This window comes from Cebus imitator, unplaced genomic scaffold, assembly GCF_001604975.1.
Source record: "Cebus imitator isolate Cc_AM_T3 unplaced genomic scaffold, Cebus_imitator-1.0 Scaffold347, whole genome shotgun sequence".
NCBI classification, from domain to species: Eukaryota; Metazoa; Chordata; class Mammalia; order Primates; family Cebidae; genus Cebus; species Cebus imitator.
This window is the reverse complement of record NW_016107662.1, coordinates 2,142,685-2,164,507: the sequence shown is the minus strand read 5'-3', so window position 1 is coordinate 2,164,507 and position 21,823 is coordinate 2,142,685. Positions and strand designations below refer to the sequence as shown.

Below are 21,823 nucleotides of genomic sequence, written 5' to 3'. Positions count from 1 at the left end.
AGTAGGGACATTTAAAGATAAATAGCAACTGTGAATGGAAAGAGTCCAGTTGTAAAGCATCATCGAAGACCTACAGTAGAAATACAATCCTGAGATGACTATTTTGCAAGAACAGGCTTTCATATTTCTGGTATTTCCATTTGGGAGGAGATTGAAGGAAAAAAAAAAAAAAGAGCAAAAGTTTTCTCATGATGTTTTGCAACTTTTGCTTCCGGACTCAGTCAGAGCCCAGAAGCAGCAAGAGAGGTAAAATGAAAACATTGTTTTTTTGTTTTGTTTTAAATAATAATTGATTTATCACTCACAAAACTGAGTATATTTAATTCAGATATGTTTGAGATTTCAGATAAGTATGTATAATGAATGTATTTTTATTTAAAATGAGAAAATGGTTTATTCTTGACATCCTTTATCTTAGCTTAGAGAGAAATAAAATCTTCATTGTATGAATCCAATAGAAACAGAAAATAGTGTGGCTTACAAAAGTTGGATTTCTTTAAAGAAACAAAATGGAAAGCACCAGTAATCTGACAATAATATTCAGTAACACAAAAAGCTCTTGTCTCCATTAACACTTCAATCAACAGGTAAACAGAGAAATCTACTTTCTTAAAGATTAATTATCTATACTGGGAATAGCATAAATGCACAGCTAATTTTTCCTGCTCTAGTAAGTGATATTTTAGATTTCAGAACAAACTTTGCTTTACTAGAAAAGGTAAACCATAATATTTAATCTAAATAGGAATACATACATTTTATATATATATATATATATGTATTTAAAAAAACCCTCTTGATTCCATCAAGAGTTAGAATGTTCTAGTAACCCAAGTAGATGTTTTGTTTTAAACAAAACTGATTTTTTTCCTGCTCTAATTTAATCTCCTTACCTAATGTTCTTTAGTCCTCCAACAGATCTGCCTACTTAAACAATTTCTAGTCACAGGATGTGGCTGCCACAATTTTATCTCCATCTGGCAGAACATAACCAACCTGCCTGAGCTCTCAACTCCCATTTTATAGAAACTAAACTTTCCTTGTTCGCCCGCTCCCCCATGCCACCTCCATGACGTGCATTTCTCGTAAAACCACAGATCAGTAAACTTCCTCAGGGAACTTGCAGTAATATATGACCAAAAAAAAAAAAAAAAAGGAGCCCTGTGATGTGTAGCAGAATTCATCAGGCTAGCTGTCTGGTCTGGCATTGATTGCCAGGCAAGCTTCCATTTGTACCTTCATAGCTCATGCACAGTGTGCTATCCCTGTATTGGGCCCTTGTCTTCCACGGGGCAAAAAAATTGAATGGGAGAGAGAAAGCAAGGGATGCAACAATACCTTTTAGGTTAAAAACTGAGGCTAATAGATGGCGTTTTCTTCTTTATGCAAGGGATGAAACTATATCCGTGACCCTTCTCACTATGAAAGCCTTAATGTTTGTTCTAGCCATTCTTACTGGAAATGACTGCCTTACACAGTTGCAAATGTCTTAGAATAGTATAGTGAACACCTATGATTGGAAATGAGTATCTATTAATCTTTGAAATAATGACCAAACTGTTGTAACCTCTGGCAGGTTCAATTCATAAATATATAGATAAGTCTTACAGGACAAAAATTACATCCTACTTATAGTGAATATATTTTTATATCATTTTCTTAAACCTTCTTAAACTTTTCTAATGGTTAATACTTCGTTATTACTATAAAATCCTCACCTCTGAATCTTTTAAGTTTTTAAAAATTATATAATGTCTCCTTTGGTCACTGTATAGCATACCCAACAAACTTCAAGGTGAATAATGCTTAGTGGGTGCTTTTTCGTGAAGCATCCAGTAGTTTAACCAAGTGGTCTAGAATAGCACATTGCTACTGCTGGGAGCCATAAAGAAGTTATTTCAACTAAGTTCATAGTTTTCAGTTAAGGTGGCAAAGGTGGGCAATTTTGCCCTCAGTTGACATTTGGCAATGCCTGAAGACATTTTTGGTTGTCACTGTCAGAGTAGGGTTGGGATATGTGCTGCTGTGTCCAGTGTGCAGAGGCAGGAGTGCTGCTAAACATCCTACTATGCACAGGACATCTCAGTTCTCCAGTCATATTGTCCACAGGGCTAAGATTCAGAAACTAGTTTAAGCTCTAAATCTCACTGAAAAAAAAACCAAGGCTTAAAGAAATCAAATAACTTATTGAATACCACATATCAGAATCTCAGTCTAGTGAAAAGGAATTAGTAATAGAGTTAGGATTCAAAATTTGTCCCAAAATGCCTAATCCAATATTCATTCCATTGCATCACGTCAAAGGACAAATACCTCATAATATACTGGAGGAATTCTAGACCAAGTTCTCTCATTGTTGGTATAACAAAGGACAAGTCACTAAATATCTAAGACTTTCAGTTTTCACATTCGTAAATAGATGGGTTGAAATAGATTATTTCTAAGGTCTTTTGCTTCTCTAAATTAATTGTTGTATAACTAATGCTGCTTTACATTATAGTAGTCTCCAAATTTCCAAATTCCTTTTCTCTTTTTAAAAATGTTTTCCCTTTTGTAAACATTTTCTACAGAAATTGTAACTCAAATAAAAGAAGGAAACGTCAGCTAATTAAAAAAAAAAAAAAACAGCAGCTCAATACTTGGCTCTCAGTAAACAGTAAAGAACATCATAAAATAAAAGGTATTCTTATTTTTTATTATTTAATGGGAAGACACATTCTCTGGTCCTTTTATATCCCGTATACAAATTAAATTATTTTGATTGTATCCGTGCAATCTAAGACTATAAATATAGAAGAAAAAACAGCCACATAAACAGGGAAGTGTTGTTACTGATTTAATTGAATTGATTTGACACTTTCAGACTATTGATATATTTCCTGAGATAAAAGTTGCCCTAAGTATTCATGAGTCTGTAGTTCAATCTTAGTAATTTTAACATAGAAAAAAATTGATGTTTAAAGTTTTCATTTTAATACTCATCTTTTCTATAAAATATTTTAAAAATTTACTCTCCAAGATACTATTGTTATACGTATTTATTATTATTATTACGTATTAAGGTGAATTTTGAGAAACTCTCCTCTGCATGATTTCTTAAATTACAAAGCATATTATTCCCTTATGAAGGATAGCAGGCTAAAAATGGAGCAAGGAGCAGTGGAACTGCATTTAAGGGGAGGGAGAGGCCGAATTTGCTTGTTACACACTATATTTTATTGGTTAAAGAGTTTAGCAGATTAATTACTTCAATTGTAAAATAGGACAACAGATAAAAAGAGAAAATGTCTTCTCTTCACCAAAAACAAAACTAGTACTTGTAATCTGTGCATGTAAATGTTTGGTGTACCATGTAATCCATAGTTTTAAATGTTGTTTTATTATAAAGTGAGAGAATGAAATCTTAGCTATCACATTGCTGTTTCAATCCACTAGCTAAATTATTTAATCAGAGGAACATAAGCTATCATTTGTTTATTTATTTTACTCAAAAAGAATTTTAATCTGACCCATGTGCCATTATTATTGTTAACCTCTAGACATTTTAACAGCATTTTGATGGGCCTTAAATCCATTAACACTACAAAGGAAAACATCTGTGGCTCTAATACTTTTTAGAGTTGCTCCTAACACTGTTTTTGTAAGGAATTTAAAATGCATTTAATTAAATAAAGCCACTGAAAATTCCATAATTCACTGTGTGTTAAAATACCAGATATTAAAATTATGTCAATTTTATTAACCAACATAAAGCATGCATATCTGTAAGAGGGAGTTATTGGAAAAGCTAGCGGAAGGAAATGTTTTCTTGCCCATCAAATCCAGATGTTCAGTTCATAAAATGGAGGCCTAGAGAAAAGGCAAGTTATGACACTGAATGATAACATTAAGAAGTGTTACTTCTGATAAAACTCATGAACGAAATACAATTTAAAATAAATAGTGCTTTACTTTGTCTTAAAGGAATATTTTCTACTTTACATGTGGAATGGAAAAATGGATGAATTAAAATAAAAGGCACATAATTTCTTTTTTCACAAACACCTTTATGTAAATGTTTATATGTTTTGAAATGTAAAGGGTACTCTTTAGCAAAAAGATAGATCCATTGGAAGTATTTTCTTTCATACACTAAGACATAAACTGGAACAATGATTCCACAAAATCATGGCTTTATGGGTGGCACTGATTTACTTTTGTTTTCCCTGGTCTGTTGCTCTTTAGCAAATACAGATGTTTATAGAATAAATTAACTACAAAATAGGAATTCACATTAACAGTGGTTGAACATTCTATATTTCAATATTTCAATTTATAAAGTAATTTGTGAATCATTTCTTAATTTTCATATCAAGACTTCAACTTTTATTTCAATTCTTAAAGTGAAAAACCAAATGAGACACTAATCATAGTAGCGGTAACAGAATTTCTATACTCCTTTATAGTTTTCTAAATGTTTTAATAATATAACAATTCCTCATATTATTTCATTTTATTACACTTAATGAAGTGATTTTACATTCAATTTCTATAACCACCTTATACTTAGAAATTAAAATTAAAATTTAATTTAAGAGAATGCATTCTATTAAGACTAACAAAAAAGTCCTTTTGGATACTTTGAGCCTAACACACACTTTCTTGAAAATTGACTAATTAAGATGGGAAGATTACGTATAGTTAAATTGGTATTAATAGAAAATACCTTTAACTTTACAGTGTTTCTGAAAAATAGAATGTGACAAAATTGGCACAAATTTTATATTTGACAACTAAAGGTATTTTTATTATTCTTATTTTCCTGTCTTTGAAGTTCTTCTTATATTGTATCTGACTTGTTCCACTTCCAGAATTTTGAGGTTCCACTTGCCTTTGATCTCCCAATAGCCATTCCCAATAGTTCTTTCATCCACACCATCTAGCTGCCCTTGACATAACACTACATTTTATTCATAGAAAAGGAAAAATATTTTATTTCAAAGGCTTTGGTGATTTTCTTCGTGGCTTACCCTGAAATTATTTTTCATCTTCCTCTGGGTGAGAACCTCTTATTTCTTGAACCTCTAGATGGACTCCTGGGTTCCCTCTGTTCTAAAGTTGCCATTCAGCAAGGAGGAATCACAGCTATTGACATTTCAATGATGCTAATTACTCTTTTACCTAGATGGAATGCTATTTCTTTCATTCACATGTAATCTTTGAAACAAAGGACCAAAAAAAAAAAAAGAAAGGGTAATATTGTTTACATAATTTGGACTAACATCTGAAAATGGATTACTTAGGTTTGCTAGACTTTTACTACCTTTTATTAGAAATTTATTTTAACATCTCCCTGCTGCTTACACACACCTAGATTTTTCAGCATTAGGAGTAAATTATGTTTTTGATTTCACAAAGATAGTGCCTACATGCACGCTTATCTGTTTTTCACACACATGCTGTTTGTATTAAATGGGCAAGATTGCTCTCAAGCTATTCCCCCTTCCCTTTCTCTCCCTCCCTCCCCTTGTAATTCCCTCCCAGTCTTTTAAACTAGGATTAGGCAGGTGTGCTTAAACTGCAGCTTTATATCTACGTGGAAATTAAGCAGCCACAGGAAGACATAGCTACACAGCTCTCTCCTGTACTGAGCTTTTTCCATGCATTCTCACTATTGAGATCACAGCAAACTGCCAAAACACCTCAGGTGCCCATTTTTTCAACTTAAGCAAACTATCACAATATAAAACAAATATCGATAGATAATATTTAGATTACTTATTCTTTTGTTTTAACCATATTTCTGTTTTCCTTAGTAAGGCTAGTGACCAAAGATTGTACATTTGTTTAATAATCTGTAGAACTAGAAACAGAATGTAGAAATAAATTTAAGGCTGAATAGCATGGTGTGCGTTGAAGCATCATATGGAGTACCAGGCATATGAGAGGCACTCAGCATTACTTCCCTTGCCTGACACCTTCTTTTTCAATCTTAGTACTGTATTTGAAATTAGAACAAGGAAAATTAAATTTAAATATTCCCTTTTAGGATATGACAACCAGTCAATTTTATAATAAATATCGGGTAACACAAATTAACAAATTTGCTTATATTAAAGACAAGTATAAGCCAGACTATATAATGATACGTGCTTGTTAAATGAGATAACATTGATAAAATGTAAACAGAAGTGTCTGGACATGGATGAAGCTGGAAACCATCATTCTCAGCAAACTAATACAAGAACAGAAGACCAAACACCTGCTTGTTCTCACTCATAAGTGAGAGTTGAACAATGAGAACACATGGACACAGGGAGGGAAACATCACATGCCAGGAGTTTCCTGGGGGTTGGGGGGCTAGGGGAGGAGTAGCAGGCGGTGGGGGGAATTGGGAAGGGATAGCATTAGGAAGAGTATCTCATGTAGATGACGGGCTGATGCATGAAGCAAACCGCCATGGCACATGTGTAACTACGTAACAAACCTGCAGGTTCTGCACATGGACCCCAGAACTTAAAGTATAATAATAATAAAAAAAAAGAAGTGCCTGGCACAGAGTAAGTACTATTTTTTGTTAGCTAACTTCCTCTTATTAGCTAACTACCAGTAAGTACAAAATTAAGTAGCTCTAAAAAAATGTTTTAAGGAAACCTGCCAAGCCTGAAATCAAAATTACACACACACAGATATACATACACCCACAAAAGGATTTATCTCTATTTATATGTGGTTTAATTTTCATGGATATTAGATTCTACCTAATATCTGCCAAATTGATAGCTATTTTTTAAATTTCTTAAAGAAATGGAAGGTTTAAGTTCAATTTAAGACTAAACCAGTTATGTAACCAGTTCACACACACACACACACACACACACACACACACACGCACACCATCCCAATCTATTCAAGTATTGGCTTCAACAGTATTTTAAAATACTTATCAAACCAAACATAAGTCATGAAATTATCCAACAGAATATTACCTTTGCATGAAATTTTCAGTTAAATTTCTAATTCATTAGTCTCTCAATATATTCTGCAGTTTTTATTAAAACAAATTATGTTAAGTTGCATCTCTTTCTTTGTCTAATAGTTAAACTAGCAACAAATACATCGGGTAAAGACATTTGATTCTTCCAAATATTATTATAAATTCCTTAATAATTGCTTGTGTAATAGAGATATTTGCCAATAGCATGTTCACTATCAACGTTTCAAGAGGAGATAGAAGTTCAGATTTTTATGTGGATTTTACTGAATTCTCACTATATGCCAATCCCTTTTTCAACATTCAAAGCAAAGTATAGTTCTACTTTTTTTCACTGGCTGCCTCTTCTCACTATCTTTTTCTAGATCCTCCTTGTGTCCCTTCCAAATAGGAAGTTTCCCAAGGCTCAGAAACTGGCCATCTGCTCTTCTCTACATGTTTATTTACACGGTCACATGCAGCCCTTTAGCTTTAAGTTACATCTGAATGCAATGACTCCTATATTTATATCGCCAGTTAAGACCTACTGAATGAGCCTCAGCCTCTTATCGCCAATGGATTTATTGATATCTCTACTGGCTAATGAAAATCAGACATCAATAACAGGCCAAACAGAACTCTGGTTTGCTGACCCGCTAATTTGACTCTTTCCCATTCCAGTGCTCACGGAAAAACAAAAACAAAAACAACAACAAAAAAAGTCATTCTCTAAAATGTCTGTACTTTCCATGCAGCCACTTCTCTTAATTCCATGTCAAACTTTCCTTTCTTTCCTCCTGCGCTGCCAAGACTCAGTCCAAATCACCATCCCCTTTCTCCATCCTCATTCAGTCTCCTCATAACTGGTTCCAGGCTTCGCCTTACTTCCAATCTAGTCTCTTCATGGCAGTCAAAGTGATCTCTTCAACACAGAAAGAAGATTAGGTTATTCTGTACTTAAGAATTTAAAATGGCTTCTTCCCATTACACTTCAGGTAAAATTCAAGTTCTTTCCATTTCCATTGAAGCCCTAGGGGACCTGCCTTCTGCTTATCTTTCTAGCTTCACCACAACCTGCTTGGTTCTTACTCATCATACTGCAGGTGCCTGACCTTTCTGTGCCTTGAACCCAACAATTTGTTTTGTTTTGTTTTGTTTTTCGCCACAGAACCTTTTCTCCCGCCAGCCCCCCTCGCATGGATCCCCATATTTTTGACAGCCAACACTTAGCTCAATGATTCTTCTTCATAAAGGTCTTCCTTGATCACTCTGTCAAGGTGCATTTACCCCTGAATCTGGCCCTCGCCTGTCTCTGCCATATGATACTACTTAATTATCTTCACAGTATTTATCTATAACTGAAGTTATCTCAATTCGTTGTTTGTTTTCTTGTTATCTCTCACACTAGGAAGTAAGTTTTATAAAAGTAGACAAACTTTCTGCTTTATTTACCACTGTATCAGCACTTAGAACAGTTGAACAGTTTTTTAGCTTGGCAGGGGATCATCTCATGCGATTATCTCTTGCTATCATTTCCATTCTCCAGATGAGGAAACTGAGGCTTTGGAAGTAATTTTCACTGACTTTTGATGATTGGAAATCTCAGAATGGAATTAAGACAAGATTTCAAAGACTGGTTTCTTTAAGTACTTTAAAAGTAGAGGCCGTCTGAATCCAATATCTGCACTAACATTTCTTCAAGTTACTTTTATCAGCTTGCTGACCTTTTCCTTTTTCTTTGACTTATCTGTGTCCTTCATATCACCACCTCCTTTCAGTCAAAACTCTCAGCTGATGTCTTATTCTTCATTTATGTTTTCTTAGCCATCATATATTTTTATCATACTTAAAGCATCAATAAGTAAATTCAGAAAATAAAAACGGGTCATTGAAAAGTAGAAATGCATAGAGTTTAGTAGGCATAAGTTAACATTTTATAAACCAGACTGTCTGGAAATATAAGTCTAAGAAGTCAAACTAGAATATTTGGCCTAAATTATCTGATTGGAAGTCCACATTTATCATATTAACCAAGCAAAACCTTTTTTTTTTTTTTTTACTCTCTCCAAAGTTTAGCCAACTTGTCTCTGGAATACAAAAGTGTAGGATGGGTTTACCTGGTTCATTTAATATGCTTCTTGGATGACTATGAAAAGATTATCTAGTGTCTACACTTCCTGGAATAAGATGAGAACCTTATGTGTTTTCCATGATCAAAGTGTTTAACAAAGGTCAAGTTACTTCCCTTGCACTTCAATAACAAAACAAAAAAAAGTAGATACTTAGGTGAATTATTTAATGGTTTTCACTTTATGTAATATCAAAAATGAGTTGGGTGGGGGAAAATCCATTCTTTCCATCGAATCACTCACCTCAAGACAGACTCAGTCCTGCCCTTTGTTAGCCTCCTTTTCAGGATGATTGTAACACATCACTTTTTGCATTATTTATGTGGCATCAGCATTCATTGTGAAGCCAAATTAATCAAAGATGTCTTTTTTGCTTTTTATAAAAGTCATACAATCATATGTGAATTTGATCTTGCTAAAGATATAGAAGCAACTAGGTGCACAATGGTTCATGTAAGTAGCTAAATCAGGTGGTTGAACTTACATGCATATGTTATATGAACAAACTCCGAGAAACCACCAGCTACCTGTCAGTCCTGCTGTGTTTGCCCATCATCATGCAGTCACATCTTAAATTCCTGGTTATTAAGCTGAGCACTAAGAAGATTGGTTAACTCACTGGAAAAAGAATAGACCTAGAATCAGATAGACCCAGATTAAGACCCCACCCCACCCCTACAACTCTCATTTGCTATTAGCTGGTGATCTTGGAAAATTACTGAAAGATTACCAAAAAAAAAAAAAAAGCTAAGTGTTTGTTTGTGTGCTGTGTATTTCTCTGTTTTAACTTTTCTCTCCAAACAAGCATTTTATTTTCAGAATAAATAACAAAACAAACAAAATAGGACTATTGTCTAGTACCTCTAAACATCTACCAACTTTATTTACTGAATATCTCATAGTAATCTGCACAACTCAGTGACAACACCAAAACTTCTATAACTTAAAAGTCTGCAGGGAATATCTGGTTTTAACAGGGACCTGGAGGTAGTCTTGTAAGAATGTAATTTTTAATATATTTTATGTAGCTCTTAAAATCATGACTTTTAAATTTGTAATTTATAAAACATTGGTAATGCCAATAATCTGTAGCAAGGTATATTACTACGTTGAAGAGGAAGCTTTGGGGTGCTGATGAAGATTTTGAAAGATTTAAGATCATCTCCAAGAGGCCACTGATACTAAGAGAATACCAGCTTCATAGAATATGATATCCTCAGCCCACAGTACATGGAAAATACTCACAAAATAGTTGTTTATCAAATGAAATAATAAGTTAATAAATAACTGAATACATCTAGTTGTCCTAGTTAAATGAAATACTCAGAAAGTTTCATCTTGAGAACTGGAAATCTGAAATTCTTATTTGTCTATTTATTCATTTCTATATTTTTCAAATTGTCTAGAATAATCATGGTTTACTTAGAAAAAATGGAATATGAAATTTAGAGGAAGAAAAACAAAATGTTAGCAGGAACTCTAAAGAATTTCTTTTTCCTTCTATTTCTTGACATTTTCCAAATTTTCTATTATGTAGAAAATTTTACCATAAATAACTCCTATAAACAACAATAAAAGAAAGGAATTAAAACTGTTTTTAAGAATCATTAAGTGTCTTCTACATACAGAGTTGGGTGAAGCTGACAGACCATCCATTTATTCAGCAAACAATTACCGTGGACCTGTAGGCACTGGCAAATAAGCAGAGACCCAGTGACAGCCTACATGACCTCACCAGTTGCTGCAAGAGAGCCCAGTAAAGAGAACTCCAAGAGGATCATTCAAAGGATCATCACAACAGAAGAACACTTGTGCAGGTGTGAAAGGGGCTGAGGAGCAAGGGTTATACAGGTGGGAGTGGGGCTGTCCAGGGGACATAATCTTGATCTTTGGAGTAAATTATGAAGAGAATTTATAATTTGCCCCATTGAAAAAAGATGTGGAGAGAAAGAAAAACAGCATATCCAATAGTTTTGTCTTCCGACAAAACAAGGTCACATTTTTTGAAAAATGCAAGTTACAAAAAGGGTATATGTTATATGTCACAAAGTGGTTACAGATAAAGCTAAATAAATCTGAAGAGATTCAATTACATCTGTATGTGCAATGCTAATTGCTTTTATTTTTCCTAAATGCACACAGACCAAAGTATGATGATTTGACACGTTCCCCGTACACCATTTTACACTGAGAAGATTTTAAACTTATCACATTGATTCTTCTATTTACTTTTTGCTCCAATAATGAATAAGAAGTTGGCACTAAGTGGGAAAGCTAGTAAGAGGAATACCAAACAAATGAATGAGAATTAAAACATCATATTTCTAGACTGTCTTAAAAGTGTTTCTGAAGTTTCCATTGGCTAGCTAAATAATAATCAAGTGTCTTAATATTTTTAAATGAATCTAGCTAAAATAGTTGTCAATCTCCACATTAATGTCACTGATAGAAATTTCAACACAACATACAATTGAAAGTGGTTAATATAAGTTTGACAAAAATGAAAAATTACATAAATTATAATTTTTGTAGCATTGAAACACAAAACCAATTTAAAAAAAAAACTAAACTAGCGGTAGCCAAACTAAACACAGAAAATGCTTCTGGCTAAAAAGAAGAATTTAAATGGTTTTGGAAAATTTAGATCTGTATTGTTTGAAAAGAAGAATTACATTTAGAAAAATAATAACCACAAAGAAAAATTCCCAGAAGCATAAGCTATAATCAGCAGAATTTGACATGGGTAAAATGGATCTAATAGTTATTGTAAAAATTATATGAAAATGATGCTGCTAAACATTAGTTTGGTAAAACTATAATTTAAATGGAAAAACTGGCAAGGAGTTAACTAGGGAATGTATATATATATTACTCAGGAATGTGTATATTACTCAGGGAATTAAATTGACCTAATGGAGTTTTTTTCCTCCAAAATTTATCTTCAAGGAAAACTCATAAATGTTGATATATTCTAATTAAATATTTATTTTCATAAAAGTTGAGCCAAGACATCCTTGATATCAGATCATGGGATCAGTATGTTTTCTACCCCATAGACGCCATTAAAGGAGGGATAGACAAAGGTGAGCTCTGCCTTTTACAGAGATTTCCTGGTAATGGTAGGTATTGACACAGTTGAGATTGAGGGCAGGTAACACTTCAGGCTATTTTTACAATAAGAAATCCCTGGCAAAGCACAAGGCCATGGATTTACTATTCAAGACTGCAGACTCTGGATAAGCCTGAAAAATCCATGAAATAAAGAACGGAAAGCTAAAAGAATTCAAAGGCCTGTAAGGGTTTATTCTTCTACCTCCTAACCTTAAGCTATCCCTTTATTTCTTCACAGCGTCTCAAAGGAAGAGATAGCACTGGAATCACGTTTAATACTAAAGAGCTATGTGCTCTGATTTCATGGACTTACATAAAAAATTTGCAATTTCTCAGAGCCTCTCATAGTTTCAAAGTATTTTTACAAATACTATCACTTTTAATGCTTACAACACTTTATAGGTAAGGAAACTGTGTATCAAGGATGAAGACTGATTTACCTCAAAATCATGTAATTCATAGAGTTAGATTTTCAAAATATTTATCACTACAAATGCCATGATGTTTCCCAGCTTGGAGTGGTTTCTGCCTCATTTTCTATTATGCTTAATACTTTTAATCAATAAATTATTATATTTTTCATCAAGTATTTCACACAGAAATCTATACAATTAGAGTGAATTTCATAATTACTTTTACTCCGAGATGGAAAATGTGTAGTTAATTATAAGACTCAGAGNTATTGACATAATATAGTCATTTTGACATTGTCTCTTGGCATCATTTTTATTTATATACGTTTTTCTAAGCTATTTTCTTGAATGTAGGACAAATTTTATTTTAATTTAAAATGCAGAGAGTGTCATCTAGTCTATCAGTGATTTCTGTCAAGTTTGCTATGTCAGCTGTCCATATACTAAGACATACGAGTGTGTTATCTCAGTTACCCTCAGCTCTTTGCCTTCTACTCCAGCATTAGCAAATCCCTGTTTTGGAGGGTGAATGGTTTTCTTGCAGTTACTCAAGCTTTGATGAAAGTATTTTCTTAAATATATGAATGATGATCATTTATACTTCAGTATCATTGCATTGTAATTACAGTTTTTTAATAAATGACCTATATAGGAGAAATTGAAGTTTCAGTGGGTGGCATTTTCCATTTAGACACTTGACTCATTTTTAGAGGAAATAAATGTTGAGTCTTTAAATACTATGGAGTTAAGTATCATAGAATATGTTTGTTTAAGCTTGTGTCTCTAATAAAGACTCTAATAAAAATTGATAATTTGTTGATTGTCTTTTAAGAAATGAATCAGTTGAAAGTACTATGAATTGGCATAGAAGAGACTTGTCTACTTCACTAATATTGACTTTATGTATATTTATTGTTGTCCTGGATGAAAGAATAAGAAAGCTTTTGTTTCTTGATTTGTTCTTACTTTTGTTGTGATTCCTGAACACACAATTATCTGCTTGTAGTAGTAATTCCTAGGCTCTTTTGACAGACTGATGTTGAAGTAGCACACTGATATACAGACAGAAATGGAGATTAAATATTGTAGGCAATAATTAGATATTTTCTAATCTTAAGCATTGGTTAGAGCCATGTACAGGAAATCCAGTGATTACTACAATTTTTCTTCTTGTACATTTGGGTATTATATAGAAATACACATCACATTACATTGTTAAAATCTTGCCATGTTTTATTTTTTGTTTATATCATATCCTAAAGATTGCCGTCTTCATGTATGCAAAAGTCATAGCACTAATCCTTCAGTAATAGGCCACTGCTATGGGGCTGGGTGTCTAGCACTTACAAAGATATTTAGAATAGACTGAAATTAATTTTAAACTAAAGATATGTTAAATTTCCATTCTGATTGTTTCCCATGTAAATAACTACATCAACCTATAAGATGTCTAGAAAAAAATCAAAGGTCAGCGTTGAAAAATGTCTTGCTCTGCACCAAGCTGACATATACACACATGGTCTGAAGATGAAACCTTGTCTTTGTGAACACTGTGCATTTACCAAGAGAATGACTCAATCTCAGCACAAATCTCTGCTTCTTACCTATTCAGATTGACATTCATCACCACACTGTCTGAAAAGAAATTATTCCCAGCTCTCTGCAAACTTTTGGTGTGCACATAATGCAACACCTGGGATCCACCATATTCCATGTGTCCTTGCAAGCAATCCCTGAGAGCTAGTATCAGTGCTCAAACCAGCAATTGCCCGGACTGGACCTGATCTGTTCATGTTATCACTCTGCCAGATTTGCATTTCCCTCCCATTCCTTACTTTTCCTCCTATGGGAATGTGTATCTGAAGAATAAAACTGACCCCCCAAATTGAGTTACCTAGAATGTCCAAAGAGAAGGTCAAAGAAAATTTAGGAAGAATGTTCTCAAACTATGGAATTTTAGGAAGTCATGAGGATCTTTCCAGACAAGAGATGAGATGAGAAGAGTAAAGAAGGGAGCAGAGAAAAAAACAAAACAAAACAAAAAGGCAAAGCCTATAAATCTAGATCCCATCTAGATCCCAAATCAGTTTATTTAACTGGACAAAGTAGTCCTGCTACCCTCATCCTCCCACTTTGCCTCTGGTTAATTTTTTTTTAACCTCATATTCTCCCTCTTTTTAACTTCCCTCTTTGAAATTTTTCCTGTCCTTTATCACTATAATCTGCAGTTTTATTTTTTTAAATCCATGATTAATTCAGTGCCTCGTGAAAAAGCAAGACAGGAACTATGTGTTTATGCCTTTTGTGTGTCCTATACCTGATTTCACAAAGGTTACAGTGTCAGTAAATCCACTGATTCACGTCACCAGCATCATCATCACCAATCATCATCGCAACAACAGCAAATTAAAATGACTTGGAAAATGCCAAGAAAAGGTGATAAAAAGTATACAATTTCAGTGGAGATATATTGTGGCAAAAGTGACAAAACAGAAGATCATAGAAGAGGTAGGATTTGCCCAGAGCCTTAAATTCCTTGAGAAAGTATAGCGCAGCTGGGTGTTAAAACTACCTCCTGTTTGTTTCATTTTAATTAATCATAGAAGAAAAAGAAAGAAAGAAAGAAAAAAAGCTCCCTTCCCAGCTCCAGGCCTAGCTCCCAGATCATTAGTGAAATCAGTTGCTCTGGCAAAAAGATTAGAATTTACACCAAAGGCAATGAGAACACATGAGTACCCCTTCACCTTTTATTTTATTTTTTAAGGTGTCAAGAGAGTACGTATAAAAAAGAATGAGACTTCAGACTGATTAAAAAACTATTACAATGTTACAGGTAGGAAATAATAAAACCATGAATTAAGATGATGGCAATGGAGGTGTCAAAGTAAGAAGTTATTAGAAATTATTACAAGGCAAAATTTCAGGACTTGGGGAGCATGTCAATGTCTGGTTTAGGAAAGGAAGTAAGTTCCATGTTAATGAGGGATGAGTCTGGAGATGGAGAATCAGAGTGATCAACACACAGTAGGCAAAGGTATGTAACCACGTGGAGAAAAAAGAACAACACTGGGGCCGGGCGTGGTGGCTCATGCCTGCAATCCCAGCACTTTGGGAGGCCAAGGCAGGCAGATCATGAAGTCAAGAGATCGAGACCATCCTGGCCAACATGGTGAAACCCCGTCTCTACTAAAAATACAAAAATTAGCTGGGTATGGTGGTGCACACCTGTAGTCCCAGCTACTTGGGAGGCTGAGGCAGGAGATTTGCTTGAACCTGGGAGGCGGAGGTTGCAGTGAGCAGAGATAGCCCTCACTGCACTCCAGCCTGGCAGCAGAGTGAGGCTCCGTCCCCCGCTCCCCCCGCCAAAAAAAAAAAAAAAAAAAGAATAACACAGGCCAAGGTCTAAAGTCAATGAAACGTCAAGTAGACAAATATGGAGAACCAGTAGATAGGTAGGTAGGCAGGCAGGTAGATAGACTAGTATATATAACCCACAAATATATAATTAGTTTATGTGTGTGCATCTATATAAAGAAATATATGTGCATGTATATGAACAATGTAGAAACATATATATTTCTATGCTGGTTAATAGTCACTGATGAGAGGATATCAAATAGTCCAGAACAAGGAAAGAACTAAATTCAAGCTAACTACTCTGCCCCCATACTTAGTTACGCAGAGCAAAAGGGAAAAAGATAATATAGGCCCTAACCCCACGTAGCCTTTCCTGTAACAAAGTGCATTTCAAATTCTAGCTATAAGGGTCACAGGCAAGTTTTTAGTAGGAAATTGTTTTTTTCAAATCAACAAGTAATTCTACTCACATTCTCTAAATTCTGGAGTATTTAGAACTTCATAAGAATGCTTACCAAATTCAATTACTTTTCATTGAATGTCTGTGATGTACAAGGCACCATCCACGTTTATAACATGAGATATATATTTTTAATGCAGATGGAAAAATGAAGAATTATGCCCAGGAAATGAGTCTTAACCGTTATGAATCATAACAAAACGCATCAAATACCTCACATAACATAACTCATATACTCTTAACTGCCATACTATGGTGTGGTAGATTTCCCTGACATTACAGTTTTATTAACACCAGAGAACACTCACCCTTATCTGCATTCTTAAAAATTCCAGTGTCCCCCAAAATTATTTAGAAATTTTGAACAAAGTTTGGTTTCCCGTTGCCATGGCAAAGAGGCACAGAGCAAGAGGATTAGGAAGTCTTGTGTAAAACTAAAGCCTGCCTGCTTGTTGCCCTGGCAAAGCTTAACTTTGGCCTTGCCCACTTGTGCATTTTAGAGTTTAAATAAAATATTTGAATTGTGCATAGTTACCACTGATGGCTCTCTACATTCGGCTGTATTTCTGTATGCCTTTAGGGCATACAATATACATTTTGTTGTCCAAAAATTTATTATTTCCTATAGGTATTAAACTAATTTTAACACATTAAAATGAAATATAGTATCCAAGTCATTTGTTGCTAATAAAATTATATATATAATTAAAAGCATTAAGAACTTTCCAAATGATACATCAAATCGCAAAATGTTTCTTGGAACTTAAAAGGATTATAAACAATATTTGCAGATACAAATGATTATATCTGTATATGTTTTCCTACATATTAGCATATATCTCAGCGATTCTACCAATGTCTTTCAGAAAAATATTTGCTTTCAATACTTATGTGAGCAACTGAAGATAAACTTGATTTTTCAAAATAAATCTATGTATATCTATTTATTTGTTATAGTATAAATTATTCAGCAAAGTTGATATAAAAGTTTCTAGATTCCATTACATTATTATTTCAATTACAAATTCAAAGATGTGTTTTATGGTTAAAAAAAAAAAACCTTAATAGATTGGGTTGAATTTTTAAGGTCTTTCCTCTGCTTCAGTATTTCTTCATGCTCATTTAAATGTTTCAGTATTTCTTTATGCTCATTTAAAAATGCTTTTCAACATTTCCTGAATGGGAATTTTAAATGAAAATATGTTCTGATTTGTGATAAAATACATATATCACTTATTGAAATTATTCTTTATAATTTACTTTTTATTACAATAACAAACTTTATAGGGATGGTAACTTGATAAGAACTTTCTGTACTAAGACAAAATGCTGCGCCTATATAGATTTTTAAAAAATTTTTCTTTGCAATAAAAAACAAAACAGCCATAACAACAACAAAATTATCTTAGGTTGTTTTGCTTTTCACTGTCTTAGGTTACTCCACATATAAATTGACAATTTAACATGCTCAAGATGTCGGTACCTCCCTGACTTTCAGAGGAAAGGAGAATGATAAAAGTCAGAAAAAGATTTCAACGTGAAGTTTAATAAGCAAGATGTTTTAAAATACCTTTTATGCTTTTGGAATTTCTACACAAATTTTATTTTCAATGTCCTTTTAGACACTACATCATAAAGAGAAATATTAATTATTACTTAAATTCTATAATCTGTTGAAATGTACCCATGATTCAAATTGACACCGCGCAGGAACTCTCCATTGAATAGACCGTAAATGTGCAAAGATTTCAAACTTTATTGGGCACTGGAGGTCCAGCTAGTTACATTTTCCTATGGGATATAGCATTTGCATGACTTTTAAGAGTTTAAATATTTCTGTCTCATCAAGGCTGTCATATTTACCCACCACCCAGGAAGGGCGGTGGCTCCCCAGGAATTTCTAAAGCAAAAATGTATTAGTAAGAAACTAAAAACTTGATTTAAAATGCATTCCATGATAAAAACACGCAGACAGTTAATAGTTTACTAAATACCTCGATATATTTTTGAGCTATCAGATACCCAAGTATTCAACAAAATATGTCAATTAAACTCAAAATTTGAGGAAGCAAATTCAGGTCTGAAAAGAGAGAGTGGCTTACATAAAACCAAAGCCGTCTTATGACTTTTTAAAAGACTGATTTTTGTTAAAAGAATAAAAACGCACTTATTTTATCATAAAAAAATTCTCAGGCTTTTATAAATGTGTGTTCTTGTCACACACATTTATAAAATGTTAAGTAACAGCGTTGCTTTTGTAAAATCTTTGAACAGTTGTAAATAAAGATACAGATAGACAATGTGTTCCTTTTAAAGTTGCATTTTTTTGTCCCCAAACATTGGAATCTTTTTAAACAGAAACAATGTACTCTGTCACACAACAAGCTGTGTCTTTCTGAGACAGCTTTGACGGTTTACAGCAGACTTCTCACTTCCAGTTACCAACACATTTAAATTATTTTTATGTCTATTTCAAACATTCCTCCAAAAGAGAAAAAATAATTTAAAAAAATAACATTCTTGTACTTACCTGCCACAAATACTTCTGTGTCCAGAAAGGCAAAGCCAAATGCCAACAGTTTAAGCCACAAATACATGGTCATATCTGGAAGTCAGCCGTATCCCTAAGAAACGGCATGCGTCCTTCTGAAAGGCAAAATAATGGTTATCTCTGCAGAAGTTTTTCGATGTAAAAACGAATCAAAACTGTAAAAGTAAATAAATAAATGCATACTCTCCACTGTTGTCTTATCAGACAAGGAACAATTTCCTCCTCTGTTACCCTAAGAACAAACCACTTGCTAACTGCATGAACTGCTACGTGATGATGTCAGATTCGGTTTTACTAACTTCTCCAAAAATACTGTAAGGGTCCTCTTTGCAGGAAGTCAAAAAACTTGTTCTAAGTCGGTAGAATGGCATTGCACTTCCTTAATTCAAGTAATTACAAGAAGTTAGAAAGCCTTTTAAAAGATTTCCCCATTAAGGATGATGTTTTTAAAGTATCCAAATAATAGTCCTTAACAGTATCCATTATCATTTTTTTCTAAAAAAAAAAAAAAATTAAATCCTCACAAAATAATCAATAATTTTCTTACTCAAGAGATGAGAAGCAGATTCAGCATGAGTGTAACAAAATGGGGTTTGGCAAGATGCTACCTGACTTAGTAGAAAATACCAATATTTGACTTACTAAGATGGCCAAATGAATCAAAAAAACTACCAATCTGGTTAGTTTTGGCAACCCAGTATCATTCACCATTAGGGCATTGAAAACTCAGCAATATGACAGTTTTAGCAGTAAAACCCATTTCTTATGCAAAAGCACTTTCAGACAGCTTAACAGTCTTGCCCCAAATCTTCCACAGATACCCTTGTGAAGTTAGGAGTGGAATCAGAATGTCATTTCTACTATAATTACAGCAAACCCTGCTTCCAAAACCTAATGCTTCTGTGACTTAGGATGTTCTTGATGTTACTGATGAGAGAAAGGACAGTGAAAAACAAGAGATGTCTTTAACAAAAGTTAACCTGTTTCCTTCTCCTTTTTGATAAAGAAGATAGCAAATGAATACACTATGCTCTTCACAATTCTGATGTTCTTAGTTAAGTCCATCTATTAGGAAAATGCTTACTGGCAAAAAATACATAAATCCAACAATACAATTAAGTGAATTTGTGTTATTATTACATTATTTATATGCCTTTAAAAATAAAAGTACAACTATGTGCAACTCATTTATTTGAACTATAGATAATGCTTAGCGAGCTTTTAGACAGACAGAGCCCTTTTGTAACTCTGCAAGCTCTAGTTAAGAAGCATTATTGCAGGGTTCTTGTATTTGAGTAAATAAATCTTTTTGATATTTACAATCTTAATTGTTTTACTCTTACATTGGCTGCTAGGAACTAAAGAGCCAAATTTCTATCACACTTGGTGCAAATGGAAGTAATCCCACAGCTTAAACTCTAGGTAGTAACATTTCAGTAAGATTGCAGTTACGTATATTATTTTACTATGATGATGATTATTATATTTAACTTCTGAAGTGCTTACTTTGTGCAGGATCTATGCTTTCACTTTACATACATTGTATGATTTGTACAATACCCTTGAGCTAGATAATGTTATTATTCCCCATTTTATCTGTGATGTTCGGAGAGGTTAGTTGATTTGTCTAAGATCTTGCATCTAGGATGCAGACAAGTTAAATGTGGAAGCCAAGTCTCCAAGTTTCATCTTACTTTCCCTACTTACTTTACTATTGCCCTCCGTTTTTCTCATCCCATTTCCCAATCTTCTTGTACTACGTAAGTTTACAATACTCTAAAAGACAGATCTTTGACTTGGCGAAGGTAATATTCCCTTTTTGCAGATGTATTTTTAAATATGATAGCTATGTAAGTAAGCACTAATTTTCATGTAGGTAGGCCTAATAAAACATCAGTGTCAGAGCTCATGGATTTGAATACTCAGCTCCTCAGCCTATGTCTTAAAATACATCTGCAACAGAAAGCTCTTTGGGGATTCGCTCTAAATATCTTTAAGCAAATACTTGTGTTCTGTCAGCTTGCTGTTATGGCAGAATGTTTGGCACAATTAGAGGCCAGGAGAAAAGTGCATATGATGTTTTTAAAGGAAGAAAATATATAAAATATTTACTCCATGACAACGTAAGTTTAGCAGTCTTGAGCATTTTAAAAGGGCTTCGTGGCTTTGAAAAAATAGTAAGAAGTTCGGAGATTCAACTGCGTTTCAGACAGGTGAGAAGACAGATCCTACCCAAGGAATCCAAGATAGATTAGCAACAAATGAGTTGCAGCATATGTGTTAATCCAACATATATGTAATGTTTTAACATATTTAATGTGCTAAAAGTGAGTTTAGTGTCTACAGGAAATATCAGAATTTTCAGTAGCAAAATCTGCATTGTATATTATAAAGGTGAAAATACATTGAGCTTGAATTATAGAGAAATTAGCAGATAAATGTATATACAATTCCAATGTCCCAGAATGGAGACAATGGCAAACCAGAGGTGTGATAGCCCTGAGGGCCAGGCCATCAGGCGGGTTGGCAAGAGGGAAGGCCCTAGCGGCTTGTTATGAGATGGAGCCCAGTTGCCCTTGAGAGCATACTACACTAAGCCGGACATCCAGGCAGGACTCTGGGTAGCAGCTGGTCTTCCCACAGAATATCTAGGGAAACTTCTGCCCTATCACATACGGGCCTGGCATCCAAGCCTTCTGCTTGCATCAGCAGAAAACTCTCAAAGAAAACAGAAGGCGTATTTATGACATGCTGATGTGATCCACTCTCACTGGTTCCCAGAGGGAGGGTGGGCTGGCTGTTGATAAATGGGTATTTTACAAAGAACAACTGAGTCTAGGAAATGGCCAG

General features: G+C 33.9%; 1 protein-coding gene across 7 annotated transcripts in view; it reads right to left on the bottom strand.

The window, feature by feature from the left end:
* The window catches only part of PTPRC (protein tyrosine phosphatase receptor type C), a 119,693-nt gene extending 100,376 nt beyond the window's left edge, over window positions 1–19,317 (bottom strand). For 6 of the 7 annotated variants that reach the window (XM_017506075.2, XM_017506076.2, XM_037730479.1 and 3 more), the window contains exons 1-2: window positions 19,157–19,317; window positions 18,953–19,068 (exon numbers count right to left, since the gene is read on the bottom strand). In XM_017506075.2, the coding sequence (XP_017361564.1) occupies window positions 18,953–19,025 (73 nt within the window). In that variant the 5' untranslated portion in view covers window positions 19,026–19,068; window positions 19,157–19,317. The remainder of the gene's footprint in view (window positions 1–18,952; window positions 19,069–19,156) is intronic. The other variant, XM_037730478.1, reaches the window with a different exon arrangement.
* Window positions 19,318–21,823: the final 2,506 nt, after the last annotated feature.